Source organism: Scardinius erythrophthalmus (assembly GCF_964197995.2).
Source record: "Scardinius erythrophthalmus genome assembly, chromosome: 24".
Classification (NCBI taxonomy): Eukaryota; Metazoa; Chordata; class Actinopteri; order Cypriniformes; family Leuciscidae; genus Scardinius; species Scardinius erythrophthalmus.
In genome coordinates, this window is record NC_138244.1 from 16481898 (window position 1) to 16497393 (window position 15496).

At 37.7% G+C, this 15496-nt stretch overlaps 1 protein-coding gene across 1 annotated transcript in view; it reads left to right on the forward strand.

The window, feature by feature from the left end:
- arid3b (AT-rich interactive domain 3B) overlaps positions 1-15496 on the forward strand; it is a 34470-nt gene that overhangs the window by 5149 nt on the left and 13825 nt on the right. The window contains exons 3-4 of the mRNA XM_081355547.1: positions 8654-8728; positions 10891-10963. Of these exons, the coding sequence (XP_081211673.1) occupies positions 8654-8728; positions 10891-10963 (148 nt within the window). The remainder of the gene's footprint in view (positions 1-8653; positions 8729-10890; positions 10964-15496) is intronic.

The window sequence follows — 15496 nt, forward strand, 5'->3', positions numbered from 1 at the left end:
TGTCAAATGCATTACGGTAATGAGAAATTTGTCCTAAAAAAATAATTATTGATCCTACATGTGTCCGTTGTCTCCTTAAGTTTAATGTACTGTTAAGTATATATTCTAATAATTAAGTATAAATTCTTTTTTTACTCATATGTTTTTGAGACGACCCAGACATTTTTGGTCACATTTTAGTGCACGCAAAAAAGAGCTTATTTAATAAGAACTGTTTTAGACCTTGAGGGCTTCAATCCCATCCCCACCCTCTTTTTTTGGTCCCACCCGTCTTTATTTCTGTCCTTTAGTATTTAATGATGCTCTCTGTGGTAACAGTATCAGATTGCATGGTGGGGGGGATGTGAAGAGACTGGTTTGATGGCACTGACTACACAAAAGAGAACAGATGCCACAAATGGCGTTTCTAAATGAGGGTGGGGGGTTGTCTTTTTGAAGCTTTTCACACTTAAATGGATAAGCCTTAGTCAATCAGTAAACACCTTTAATAAAAGCGCAGTAGTCGGGTGTAAAGTTGGCAGCAGCGTTTACTCATAATCTTAGCAAACGGGGGAGTTAATTGGCAGTTTGTAGATAAGGGAAGTTCACGCCAGCTTTGTTTAATATCTCCAAAGAGGAAGGACTTTGCAGGTTTTTGAGGGAAGCTTGTGGATGTTACTATCGTAATTTCTACTTCCTGCGCTTTGTTGTTGCCTATTTGTTTTTCAGGTTTACTAGCGTTGAATTCAATAAATCATCTCCAAGTCAGTGAGGGGGTCAAATGGCTGCCATTAAACTTTTCATTGAACACATGGCTGAGGCTAGTCCAGATAGCTCGGCGCCCTTTAAACCTAGCGTTTTTAGCGGTAGCTGACACAATGCCCCTTTTAGGGAGCTCGGCATGGTAATCTTGGGTGATTAATGGAGTTTTAATCAGGCTCAGTTGACGTCGGAGCGCGCATGTGCCTTGAGTTACGGCCTCCCATTTGGTGAGTATGATGACCATATCAAAGGCATCGGGTCAATAGAAACACCCCCGCTACTTTGATTCTGCGTTTGTCAGGAGAAATATATGGCAGCAATTAGCAAAATCTTTTAACCAAGTACCTGTTTATTATTTTAGGGGCCGAAATATTCCCTTCCAAGCCTTACTTTGAAGCTTCCAATTGCATTTTCGCTCCCCAACATGTACTGGGATACATTGTCTTCCTTGGGTTTACTATGGTAAAAGTGATGTGTATGGATAAACAAAAAGACAGCAGTGCTTTAGATTGCACACTCTTGACGTTTTCCCTTCCCCCAAAAGCGTGTTTCTAAACTAACAACAGGAAATTTGTCCTTGGGTTCGGGGGACAATCTTGTTTGTCGAACTGTTGCATTATTTAACTGTCAGCGTCACCTTGACAACATGTCACCCCCACGCTCGAGATACAACCCAGCCGGTTGCAATCAATTCTTATTATATTGCTGTCGCAGTGGAATGATTTTCCATATAAATTCTCAATGACCTGATGGCCTCACACTTGTACGTTCCCTCTAAATGTTAGCACGTACATCTGGTGTACATTATTAGCACGGCATAGCTTATTTCTCTAACGCGTTACGGGCATTAATGCGCTCGCGAGGTCTGCCAATCTTTCTCTGGTGCTCGCGGTCCATCTTGATGGAGAAGTTTCAGTTGGACGGCCCTTCTGGGTCCTATATGATGTTGTGATCTCTGGCGTCAGCCCATCTGTGTGATAGATCAGCGGCGATTCAATTAGCCCTTAAGAATATCAGCCCGATTCCGTGATAAACGTGGTTTATTTGAGTAAGAGCTGTCAGATGGATGTTTTATAGCTGTGTTTTGGTGCCATTTCACCCTTCCCGTTCCAGTGTGAAGTATCTGGTAGGGTGGTAACTCTAACCCTTGAATAGGAGGCATTTGATAGTAAAAATCTTTAAAGGCCAGAGGCAAGAATGTGAGTGTAGTTGAGGGTCTGGTGTCTGCGTCTAGTTTGTCCAGCCCCACCCAGAGGAAACATTCCAAGTGGAATTAGAGTTTCTTTTCTTCAAATGGTGAGAATTCCCATTAGGGGCCTGGGCATAAAGCGAGAATAGAGGGAGTGACTTTGTCGCAGCCATCCTATGATTTGTGACCTTTTCTAGTCCATTTCACCAAGTGTAACAGAAGCAAGTAATGGAGGGGGGAATGGTAATCAACCAGAAAGGTATATGGTGAAGGGAGGGTGTGTTTTCTTATTTGTCCGCCCATTTCCTTTCCCTCTTAACAAGTGTAGAATGTTTGTCCCCAACCCCCCTCAAAACGTGTCCCAACTCGCCAGAGGTTTTCGCCGCTTTCGTTCTACCAAAAGCACCTTAGGGCTTTATCATCACACAGTATCTATTTATCAGCGTCTCTAGAATGTGGAATTTCAAGCACACCTAGGAAGTGCTAAAGAAATGCATACCTTCGTAAAAAGTTTTGTCGTACTGGCACAGATGTTTTTGCTTAAAATTGTTAGCCAGCGGGGTTAAAAGTAAGGTTTTTGTGTCATCGACGAAAACTGTATATGGGTTAAAAGTACATTTTGGTTTATATCACGATATAGTTCTTTTTGATAAAAGACAAAAGGGCAATTTTCTAATTATTTCTTCTACTTAGTATTATTATTATTATTATCTTATGTAATTGACCTTTATTTATTGTCGACTTAGCGGCTCTTGTGTTGATTTAGTTCGTTTATTTCTTAATTTTATCTATTTGTGCTAAAACCAAAGGATGTTTTGTTTTTCTCTTTTTTTTTCGGTTAAAAATTTAGGTTAACTTTCTCTAAAAAAAATTTCAAATAACATCTTTTGAAAAAGGTGGACTGCATCTATAGTTTTGGGATCAAGTTGTTATTCCCATTTGACTAAATTAATGAATGTGTTTTGCAGGTGTAGACATGATGCAAGAATTGCAAAGTATTATCAACAGTAAATGCAAATATCATGATTTTCTGAATCCTGAAAAGCCCCGAATCTCATTCTTGAGGGATTATTGATGTTTTTAAATTCTTAACCTTGCTTTCACAGACAAGGCTTAAGCCTAGTCCCACACTAAAATGTATGTCTAAACAGTTTTAACTAAAAGAAACGTGCCCTGGCATATCTTAAAATATGTCAGTGCCATTGTTTTGTCTCAAGATGCACACCAGTAATGTTTTTTCTAAGACGCATTTATAAAAGCTACTTAGATCTCCTAATTGAACTATGACCTAATCCTAGCTTAATCCAAGCCTTGTCTGTGAAACCAGGCCTTTAAGTTAGTAAAAGAGCCACAGAGGACAGGTAAGCTTCTGGGAAATGATGTCCTTCTTCAGTTCTTTCCTTTACAAATTTCCAAAGGGCACAATACTGGGATTGGACCACGGTGGACCGAAATGTTCACACCTGTGTCCATTTGTGTGAAAGACAATCTCTTTTCTCATGTAGCACCCAGTCAGGACAAAGATAATGGATGTGAACTCTGCCTCAGGCTTTCGCAGGATGTTCAAGGATTTGGACAAGCAGTTACAGGCCCTGGCTTTGGGCCTTTTGTCTCTCTTTTCGGCTCTTGTCAACTATGTGCCATTTGTATTGTTCAAAGGACCATATCAGCAATAAGGGCTAATAAAGCTGCTTTGTTTTTGTTTTTTACCCTGCCTCCTTATATAGTAAACTTTACATTTTGGTTGTCAGTGCCCTTGCATACTTTACACTGCACATTTTACAGACCTTTTCCCCATAATTTTTCCCACGTCATCTTACTGTGGGATACTGGACAGCCGCACACCTTACAATATCACTTAGCGTAGGGCTGCATACAGCCACGAATTGATCTTAATGGATCCATTACAAATTCCCAGGGATAGATGTGCCCAATCTACTCCCTCCCCCGGCCTCCCCGGCCTCCCACGCCTCTATTGCTCCTGGCACAGCAAGGAGCCAAATAAGTGATACTGTGACTTTTGGCAGTGGAGAACCAGTTATTTGATTTGGATTAAAAGATCCAGGTCATCCCATATGGTGCTGCTCTATGCTGTTGCCCATGGAGCAGCTGCAGCGGTCATGATAATCTATGGCACTTGGACATAAGTTCAGTCAGAGAAAGTTTTCCTGATCTATGTCTTTTTCTTTTAATGATCATTGGAAAGTAAAGTTCATTTATTTCTCTTTTTATTTTTTTTTGCGTTTTGTTTTTATTTTTGGAAATTAAATTTTATTTGATTTATTTTTGGAACTTTTTCCAGTTTAATTTTTTGTTTTTATTTGAGTCGTCAAATTTATTTATATAGCACTTTTTACAATGCGCATTGTTTCAAAGCACCTTTACAGAAAATCATGATGTTAATGTTTATAATATCTTCATACCGTAGTCACATTTAGCAGATTAGACCTGTGCGATTATATAATTTACATTTTGTAAAGTATACAGTCAATAAAGCAGTTGAGATTTGCTATATAGTAAATCTCACCCTACATGCCGCATGTATTATGTATGTATGCAAATAGTCTTGCATACTTGGACATCTAACTTTAGAAGAGCTGGGCAATAATAGTTACGTTTTGTGACAAAAAAAATAATAAAAAAAGGCTATATTTGTTTTGTTTTTATTTTTTACTTCAGTTTTATCTTATTTTTTAAATAAAAGTGCCTACTTTGTCTCTTCTAATTTCTTTATTTTTAATATATTTTGTGTGTTATTTTGAGAACTACTTTGCTTTTTTCTTGTTTTGTGTTTTGGTTCATTTTTATTTTTTTATTTGGGAAACTTCGAGTGCCTTTCTGTTTTTCCCATTTATCTTTTTTTTTTTTTTTGGGAAACAGCCATACCACAGATCAGTTGTATATGGCTTTGTGTTGCAGTGTTACTCAGCAACTGTGAACAACCTACAATTAAACTGGATGCATGTGACGCATCAAATCAAAATTATAATAAACTAACCTGTCCACACTGGAAGTTCATACAGTATAGCAGAATCTCTACACCGTCATAAAGCCCAACCCTATTGTAAAATAATGGTTTAAGAAAGAAAATCAAACAACCAAATCAAAGTGCCTCAACTTAATGCTAACTCCCAGTGAGTGCTAAACTTATCAAAATACAATTACCACCCATTCCTATCAGCATACTGGTATATTTGCATTAACACCCAGAGAGGTCTGCTTGATAGGGGAGGTTACTGTTTCATCTCAGTTGAACGATCCCGTCTAGGTGTTGATAGCACTTTGGGAAGCCCATTCTGCTATAGCATCACTGCCTGTTGACTTAATGTCTCTCACCACACTGGTTTCTCAATGGTAGACTGTATTCACATTAGAAGATCTTCGCTTGAGCCCTTCTATAAGGACGTCACTTATCTAGAAGACTCATGCTGTGGTTTCCACCCACATTAATGTTGTTGTTTTTTACTAAAATCAAATGTTTTTCATCAGCTAAAGCTTTATTTTAGAATTTTGTGTTCGTCCCTTCAGCCCAAGTAATTATTTGCCGCATTCAGATGTGACAAACACTGGACAACACCATGTGTTTGTTCCTTCTACCCAAGTAATTATTTGCCATGGTCAGCTATTGTAGTGGTTTCTGTTGAATTAATATGGGGGAAGGGGCTGTCATTTCCTCTGGGTGACCCAGATGGTCATCTGCTTCCTCTCTTCTCAGCTAATTTGGACACTGGCCAATCAGTTCTCCCTTAATATGATTAGTAAGGCCAAAGCTTGACCTGTAATCCTGATAACAGCTTGCACAGTTCGTAAATGTCTTCGATGTAGGATAATGTTTTGCATTCGGATCTCGTGTGTCGACGCCATTTGGCTTGGCATGTGCGCCGGACAAAATTCGTTGAGGTCTGCGAAGCCTGAGATTTCTCGGAATCCTTTTACATTGGAATCCAATATACAAGAGCTTGTTGTTTTCAGAGCCGCTCGAAGTTATACAGTAGATACTCTACTAATCTTCAATATATAAAATACATAGGGGTCTGTGAAGTTTGAGATTTCTCGTAATCCTTTTATAATGTAATTCATTATACAAGTGGTTGTTTTCAGATTCCCTCAAGGTTATACAGTAGATGCTCATTCACTTGACACATCACAATAGCACACAGCATGGATGCCCACCGCTTTGATTGACCTGATTCCCTACCGGGTTCCCGGCCGCTCTTGGGCCCAGCTGGTGTGTGCTTGCTGTAAACGTGAAGAGGGCCAGGCTGTAGACCGCTCTCTTCCCCAGCTGTGATTCACTTAGCATATTAAAGAGTAGGGCGGTGGATGAGTCCTGTAAACTGCTTTATTGCCACTCTGCCTTTTCCTTTCAGACTTTGTGTAAATGAATACTGGAGCCACAGTGGATAACTTGTAATCAAGCACAGGGCATGTGCACAGAGGGACTATTAGATTTTATAACTGTTTTGTGGTCATGGCTCCTGGGTAACAATGGTGACGTGGTGCTAAAACTAATTGCCTTCAAAGCATATGAGCTAAAAGATTGCATCAATGTTATTACTAGAGTTTTATCTGTAACATATCAGTTATTGGCTGGTATAACAGATTTTAAATTTAACATTATCAATCCATATTAGATGGATATCAGATTTTGTTTTAATATTAGTATTGGTTGATTTCGGATATTTTTCAAGCTTATTTCTTCAGTCTTACTGATCCACCTCAGCCCACCACACCCGATTTCAGTCCATATTGGTGCATTCGGATGATTATTAGAGTTTTTAGTATTATTAGTTTATATTAAATATTTAATTATTTATGCTTCTTTCCTCTATTTTACATTTAGATTCACTTAAAGGAGAACTCCGGTCAATTTCAACATTGAGCTCATTTTTTTGTAAATTTGGAGTGCTGTCAGTACAGTGAACAACGACAAAAATCGGTGTTGCCTACACCGTGTTATCCTCTTTTTAAAATTTGCACCCTGTTGACTTCAATGGGGCAAGTACTAAACCTGCTTTTAGCCTCTTAACATTCTTGATGTGTCATTACAAGTGCACAGAAAATGTGAGTGATTCCTTCAGAGTGAACACGAGTGAATCTGACTGCAGTAGATATGAAAGATATGAATAAAAATGAGGTTAATTCAGCCAGCGCACATACCTGTATTTACATCGTTTTCGGTCGAAGTCCACAGTAGTCGATTGTCGAGTTCACGGCGCGCATAGGTTATCGCGCGTGAAATCGACAATCAACTACTGTGGACTTCAACCGAAATCCGAAAACCAGTTTATCTTTAAAGGTATAGCGGAGGATTTTCTTTTTCCGGGTGGGTAGTGTAAACTATTGGTCCACCTAAGTGTCAATCATTCTGGTGATATGTAACGTAAGGCCGTCGTACGTGCTCGTCCCTTAGTTTTCGCTTTCTGCGCATGCGCACTTTCAGGTGTTTATGTGTGGTGGTGAGCTAGAGTTACGGTTTAAGCCATTCATTGAAGCTCGCCGTTTCACCGGGTCCTTTGAAAATGTCTGAGGGTCGCAAGAGAAAAAGTTTGTACGAACTGTATGAGAAGAAGAGAAAGGCCTCAGAAGAGAGAAACAAGATCAGAGTGTTTTTGGGAGATTGTTTCACACGATGGCGTGCGCTGAAAACACAGGTTGGGCTTCCCACTGATGCCTCAGTCGCGAAGTTTCTACTCGACAGGTAAAGTTTGGCATGCTATTTGGTGAAAAAGTGCAAATCTTCTTTTGGAAAGTAATCTTGTATGAGTGATGCCGACAGCAACTTGTAAACAGAGCGTGCACGAGGAGAACCTCGCACACGTTTAATAGGCGTTCCCTCTCGGGAGCATGTAGTGTGTTGCGCATGTGCATTTTTTCAAAAAGTGGAGAGGGCGGTTCTTATCTAAAATTCGGAAAGATCCTCCGCTATACCTTTAACTAATATCAAAATTAATATACATTTTTTGCACTATACTTTATAATGTTGTGATGCCTAAATTCCCTTTTGCTTTTAAAAATTAAAAATTATATTTGATAAAATTATTTTTTGACAAAATTGTATAGACCTTATGCGCCAGAGAAACATGGGCGCCGCCATCTTTAGAATATTGTCTTTGAACTTCCGTTTTTGCAGTCGCTCTATATATTTCTATGGCATTGCTGTCCAAGAGTAATTAGCTTTTGAAGTGGATTTACTTAATATAAAGTTAACGAAAGTTATCATGAGGATTGTAATGTTTAAACCAAATGTCTTAACAAATGTCAGTAGACCGGGAAGATTTTAAAACGAGCCGTTCATTCGTAAATACGCAAGATCGCTGTGAAAATAAAACCGGAAGTCAAAAGACAACGAGCGCAGCGCTGAAAAGGGGCGGGGCTACATAAGGTCTATATAATTTTAATATTGGCCATTTATTGTTTTAAGATCATTACAGGAAATAATCATCAGCCAGAATTTGTACTTTCCCTTGCTGTAGCTTCTGTCCACTGCCAGCCAGCCATCAGCTCCATACCCCTTCATGTTAGCTTGAGGAAAACCCTTGGAGTTCAAAGGTTAGCGCTAAAGAAGGCCTTCCTGACATGAAGAGAGGAGCCTGTTTGTGCATCTTGACTCCCAACACCCAATAACTCACTTTCTTGCTTGTTCTTTCAAACAGTGGCCCCCAATGTCATCCCCTCCCATCACTTTTTTTTTGCTAATTGTTTCTCTTTCTTTTCTCGTAGAATGGAAATTCAAGTTGGAATGAGGAAGGGGATGGTGGGAGAAGCCGAGGAGAGGCCTCCAGAGACTTTGCCAAGGTAAACATTGCTTTTGTTAGCCACAGCTAGTCATTACACATTTTGTCAGTGACACACTAACACAATTTTGCTGGGTTATTTAACCTTATAGCAGCGTGTTAAAAAACTACGTTTTATTGATTATGGCTGTCAGTTTTTCCATCACAATTAATAAAATATTTGTAGTTAACTCATTCAGTTCATTTTTAAGGAAAAAATTAACTGTATAATTATTGGGTTCTGAGATATTTTTTTCTGACACTATTTTACAAAAATGCAGTGAAAACTGTAATATTGTGAAATATTACAATTTAAACACAAAAAAATTTATTTGAATATATTGTAAAATGTAATTTATTCCTGTGATCAAAGCTGAATTTTCTGCATCATTACTCCAGACTTCAGTGTCACATGATCCTTCAGAAGTCATTCTAATATGCTGATTTGCTGCCTAAGAAACATTTATGATTATCAATGTTGAAAACAGGTTTTTTCAGGACTCATTGATTAATCAAAAGTTCAAAAGAACAGCATTTATTTGAAATAGAAATCTTTTTTAACATGCATGTCTTTACTGTCAATTTTGATCGTTTTAGTGCATCCTTGCTTAATAAAAATCATACTGACCCCAAACTTTGAACGGTAATGTATGTATCTAAATAAAGACACTTGACTGTATATGAGAGAGAGAGAGCGAGAAAGCTATCATTCAATTCGTCTGAAGTTTCCGATTAGTAAAAATCACACAGAGCAAAATAAAACGGTTATATAATGTCAAATATAATGATGCGTTAGCATATTTACAGTATTACATGTAAGGGATAATTCACGGCTAGCTGTGCAATGAAATATTTTAATGCACGATGTGGAGGCAAAGAACCACTTGACGCGAAACGTTGCCTCTACGGATTGCATTCAAATCGGTTAATGCACAGCTAGCCGTGGATTATCCCATTTATACAATGGTCATTTTCTGCATTGACAAGTTAAGGCCCAATATTCTCACAGCAAAGGAGCAGCGGTATACTGTTAGCAAACATCCCGATGCCGCCCACACTGCTAAAGAGTGATGTTTAGATGAACATGTAAATATGTGCTTCGCGCTTTCCTTTCAAATAACAACAAAAGTGACATCTGATCATTGAGATATAGATGTTTGCACGAGCTTTGTAATTCAGCACTTCAGTCAAGTCACGCCACATTTATTTATATACCACTTGAAAAATGAAACAAAAAAACCCAGTGTCAGTATCTCTTTCATTTTAAAAATACAACTTCCTTTTTTGCAATAAAGCAGCTCTCCAATGTGTTCATGTTTTTTCTCGTGGACGTCCGAACTCGAGGGTCTGAACAGAAGAAATGAACCAGAAAAGATTTCCTTATCAAACAAGGCAGAGCCCTTAGAGCCACACCTACCTGTTTTGTAATCGCCACGGACCAATGGTAGTTCGAAATTGTTTCCCAGCTAAAGCGAACTTTTCTGGAAAGTTGGCTTTAACTAGCCAATTCGAACTCCCAAAATGAACACAAAACAAACTTTGTTTTGGCCTGATTTTGTTCAATTCACAGCAGTTTGTTTTTCGATTTCGCTTGAAGTATATCAGGGATTCAAAGCTGTTAATAATGTTTGCTGCACAATATTTGACCTGAAGTATAAAAATGACGATTATTTTCGTTATTTAAACCTGCTTTAAAAACGAAACCGAGATAAAGTAGTGCGGTAAGATTACATTTATTTGAATGAATGAATTATAGCAATTTATTTACATTCATTATCGAGAGAGATACGTTTCTGTGCTCCTGTTTCTATGTGCACGGTGCAATCTCCAATCTCTGTGCAAGCGTTGTGCCCGCTTCAATGAAAACAGCGCATTAATATAGAACAGTGATTAAACTGACTGGAACTACTTGTGCATTAAACTGTTTTAATGCACACCTTCTGGCCAATCAGAATCGAGTATCCAGACAGACCATGGTATAAATGTATTCAATCGCATTCATTTACGAAATATGACAGCCCTTATATTGGATAAATGAATTCTGTATTTGATCAAACAAGTAAACAAACAAGGACTTGCCCAATAGTACTAACTAGCTTTTTGTCTACAAAAAGATTGCTGTAAAGACTGTTCCAAAAGGATTTCAGAATAATAAACTTAATTGTTCACAATTTTTACTTTCAGCTTTATGAACTGGACAACGATCCAAAACGGAAGGAATTCCTCGACGACCTCTTCACGTACATGCAGAAACGAGGTAGGACAGTCTCTTTTAATCCCATTTCAAACATCTATTTTAAAGAACTACATCTCATATAGGGCAAGTCTCCATACAAATAATTTAAATCCACTTTAGCTTCACTCTTTGGTGATTTCATCTGACACCTATACCTAGCATGGAGACGGCCCCCTTAGTTAAGTGGAATCATATGTCCCTGGTCTCAGATTAGCATACTGTGACAGAAAGATGGGCCTGACGGCGTCATCCAACTAAGACTAGGCTCTCAGCGACACAGCTTGACGGGGCTATTAACCCCATACCACGGATTTAAACTCAACCAGATGGAGAACTGTTTGTGTTGGTCTACCATCACACCCGCTGCACCACCTACCAGTGTGCGTAAGTGGGGTTGTCAGCTGAGACTTAATAATAGGCGGGGGATGGGAAAATTGTGATCTTGCCAAATGTCCGTCATGGAGGTCCTCGCAGCCATGATTAATGATGTTTTTTTGACTGATGGAGTGTGTGAAAATGACTTCTGTTGGTGACGGTTGTGTGTTATTCAAAGGATCCATCCTGAAAGTGTTTCAGCGTGCGCCTCGTCTAATTTTCTAAGCCTGTGGTGGTTATCTTGTCAGTCGTTTTGCATATCACAATGCAAATATCTATTTTAACCGTGACAGTCGGCTCAGTGACCAAGACTAGTAGCGACAATGTGGTTTTGTACAGATTGTGTCCTGTTTCCACTCCGCAGCTTTGAAAAGCAAACAAACCTTTCTTGTTTTGTTGATTCTGTTGTCTGGTGTTGTTCTGAAGGGCCTCTAGCTAACTATCATCTCTCATTCTACTTCAGTTTATTCTAGTGGTCGACCGATAAGGTTTTTTATTTTTTATGCCGATATCTTAGAGAGCAGGTGGTCGATATATATATATTATACCATGTTGTTTAATTGAATAAGCTGCAATAGATTTTGTATTAGGAAAATAAATCAGTATGGAAAAAATAATTTGAAATTGATAAATATTTAAAATAAACTTAAATTTATACTTTAGATTACTGTTTTTTTTTTGTCCTATGTCAAAAAAGTTTTTGTGCTATCAAAATAAGTCAATTTCTGACACTTAACTGCCAAACTGAAAAACTTCTCGACCAAAGCTGAAAATTTGACCAAATATTAGCCAATATAGATCGATCAACCACTAGTTTATTTCAACACCACTTGAAAAAACAGGATGCTGTGTAGCGTCTTTATTGGCGACCGTGCGCTTTAGACACATTTTGGTGTATTTGATGTCCAAAATAGGTTTGTTGGTGGCCTTTTTTGGTAAGATTAAAGGGAATATCCCAGGTTCAATATAAGTTAAGCTCAATCAACAGCATTTGTGGTTAAATGTTGATTACCAAAAATATTATTTCCACTTGTCCCTCCTTTGAAAAAACAAAACAAAAATAAATAAAAAAACAATTGCAAAAATTTGTGTTACAGTGAGACGCTTAAAATAAAAGTGAATGAGGCCAATTTGTAAATGTTAAAATACTCAATAGTACAGCCACAAGAGACAAACAATATGCGAGTTAACATGAATTTAGTTTTGACAATGACAATGTAATGCCTAAACTCTAAAATGACGCAAAAAGGATGAGAAAAACATTACAGCTCAAATCACACACAGAATGATTAAAGGGATAGTTTACCCAAAAATGTAAATTTAAGATATTTTGAAGAATGTTAATAACCAATAGTTTATGGGCCGCATTGACATAGTATTTTTTCGCCCATTCTATGGAGGTCAATGGGGTCCATCAACTGTTTGGTTACCCATGTTCTTCAAAATATCTTCTTTTATGATCAACAGAAGAAAGAAAATCATATAGGTTTGGAACAACTTGAGGGTTAATACATTTTCATTTTTGGTTGAGCTATACCTTTAAAGTTTTGTAAAATTATAAGCTTCTTATTTCTTCTTTTAAATCCTTCAAACATTTGCCCCAATCACCTCCATTGTAAGTGCCTTTTTTTTTTTTTAATGAGGGATGAATCAAAATTACTTGAACTTTATTGGTAATCCACAACTGTTGTTGGCTGAGCTTCACTTGTATTAAACCTGGAATATTCCTTTTAATGGCACACCCGCAGTATATATCTATTTATGCTTTGATCTTTCTAACTTTGCACGCACTTCTATAAAAGTCGGCCTCTGCCCTGTGTATTGTCCACATCAGAGCCCTTGAAACTTGATAAGATGGGAGGAGGACAGGAGCAGTGGCTGCAGGGGAGTTTTGTGAGGGGATGTTCAGTGTGTGTGTGTGTGTGTGTGTGTGTGTTGATTTGGGGCTGTGAGAGGGGCGTCTTTTGCTCGGGGCCTGAGGGGATCAGATAGAGGGTGGGTGAGGTGGATTAAGGGGCCCCTGTCCTTCTCCTAAAGATTAATGAGACCCTAAAACTCAGGGCCCCACCTTTGATATTAGAAGAATGACAGACAGTAGAAAAGCAAAGACAATGCTGTGACTGCTGAATAACAGCGGGATGGGGAGGGGATTGCATGGATGAGAGGAAATGATGACAAGATGAGTAGAGAAAGAGAGGGCACAATAAGTTCTAAGAATACTGAAAACCAGCTAGTGAAGTTGTGTGCCCATAGAGTTTCAAAATGGAGAAAATAAGCCAGAGTTAATTTGTTGTTTATGGAGAAGTGCAACTCTGTATATCGATTAAAATGTATGAATCTTACTAAAACATTAAGGGAATCGGAAAAAGAAACAATGTAAAATTATTACAAACAACCTAATTGTGACTTATGCAGGTATTAGCAATATAAATTAAGGTTCCAATATTCAACAGTTAAATATATTTATCATCATGATAATAGGACAATTCTTATGACAATAGTTTATTAGCCTAACAAAATGTTTGAATGTGTATATTTGCTGTTTTCAAATGCGACTCATCCAATCAGATCTTACAGCCAGAACTATTTGCAAGTAAAGACTAATGTCATTAAGAATGCACAAAATATTAGTACTATATCATTATATAAAGACAGTGTTATTTATTTTAATTTATCGTCTTTGTCCATATTAGATGTAAATTGGCCAATATTGAGTATTTAATTGTACATTCTCATCCGTATTTTTACATTTTATCTTTTGCTTTATTTTAAATGCATGAATAATTTAATAACATTGTTAAAGGTAATCTTTAACATCTCAAAATCTTTATTTTTTTTTCTGTCTGTACATAATAATTTAGCATTTGGTAGCATTTATTTATTATTTGTATGTTTATTTAGACAATATTATATAGAATTTTAATGGCTGGCATTTATCAGTTATTGCTTTTAACATGAAAATAATCAGTTTATCAGTTTTGGTCAGAATTGTTTATATCAGTGTTTGTTTTTTGGCAATAATGAAATGTGTGGATGCAAAAAAAAAAAAAACTTTGGCAAGTACCAAATGTTACTGTACTAAATATATAAAAAAATTATACATAGTTCATATTATATTTAATCATATTTCAAGCTATTTAAAACCATCATGGTGAACAGTGCGCATCTGAAGCGTCTCAGCTGAAGGAAATAATCCATTATTTATCGGCTTTAATATATTGGCCAAATTTTCTTATCGGGCTGAAAACGATAACGTTAAAAATGAACATATCGGCCGATACTAATATGGTGGTCAATATATCGTGCATCCCTAGTATTTGAGACTCATATATTTGAGGCTGTTGCAATTGACCAATCAGAATCAAGTATTCTATAGAGCCTCATAAACACACTTCCAAATTCATCACGGTATCCTTGAATTATTTAACTGGCTCATTTTGTTGCCGTTTTAATGTTTGTAGCTTCTCAAGAACAGCTTTGAATTATGACTAAGAGCATTTGTTGCCCATTTTAATTTATCGTTGACATACCGAACAGCTGCAATAGAAGCGCTGCTCGGTTTCCTACAGTCAGCAGGGAGGAGGTTATATGTGTGCACGGCCTCTATTGTGTGACTTCATAATAAGTGTGGCATGTCCTGTTTGGAGCATTTGTCTTGTCACTCCTGAGGCTTGTTACTCTCCTCAAGCATGTTTATGACATCCTGGGTTTGAAGTGGGCTGCTCGTTTCCCACCCGAGCGTCTCTGTCCTTTTATGACCACCGACTACAGATTTATCTTGTAAAGTCAGGAAGATCCCCAAAAAACTCTTTCCTTATCCCTTTCTCTTTGCGTCAATGTTCACTGTCCCCCAGGGAAACGTAGCCTTGTACTGAGCCCTCATTCGTTTGTTTTTATGGCTATGGTATAGGGACGTGGCCCTCCTAAACCGGTAAACATGTTGAAGTCTTAATCAAATGCGCTAAATCAAACTCGACAGTAAATTCCTTCTTGAGCAGTGTCAAATCAACTGAATTATGACCCGTGTGTGTATATAATTAAGAATAAATACTAAGAATAAAAATGTGTACATGCATCTATTATCAGCAAATATGTCTTCTGCATGTCTTGACATGCTTATCTATCATAAGAAAATTCAAACTAATCCTAATTAATACCGATAATAATAGTTTTCTCTGC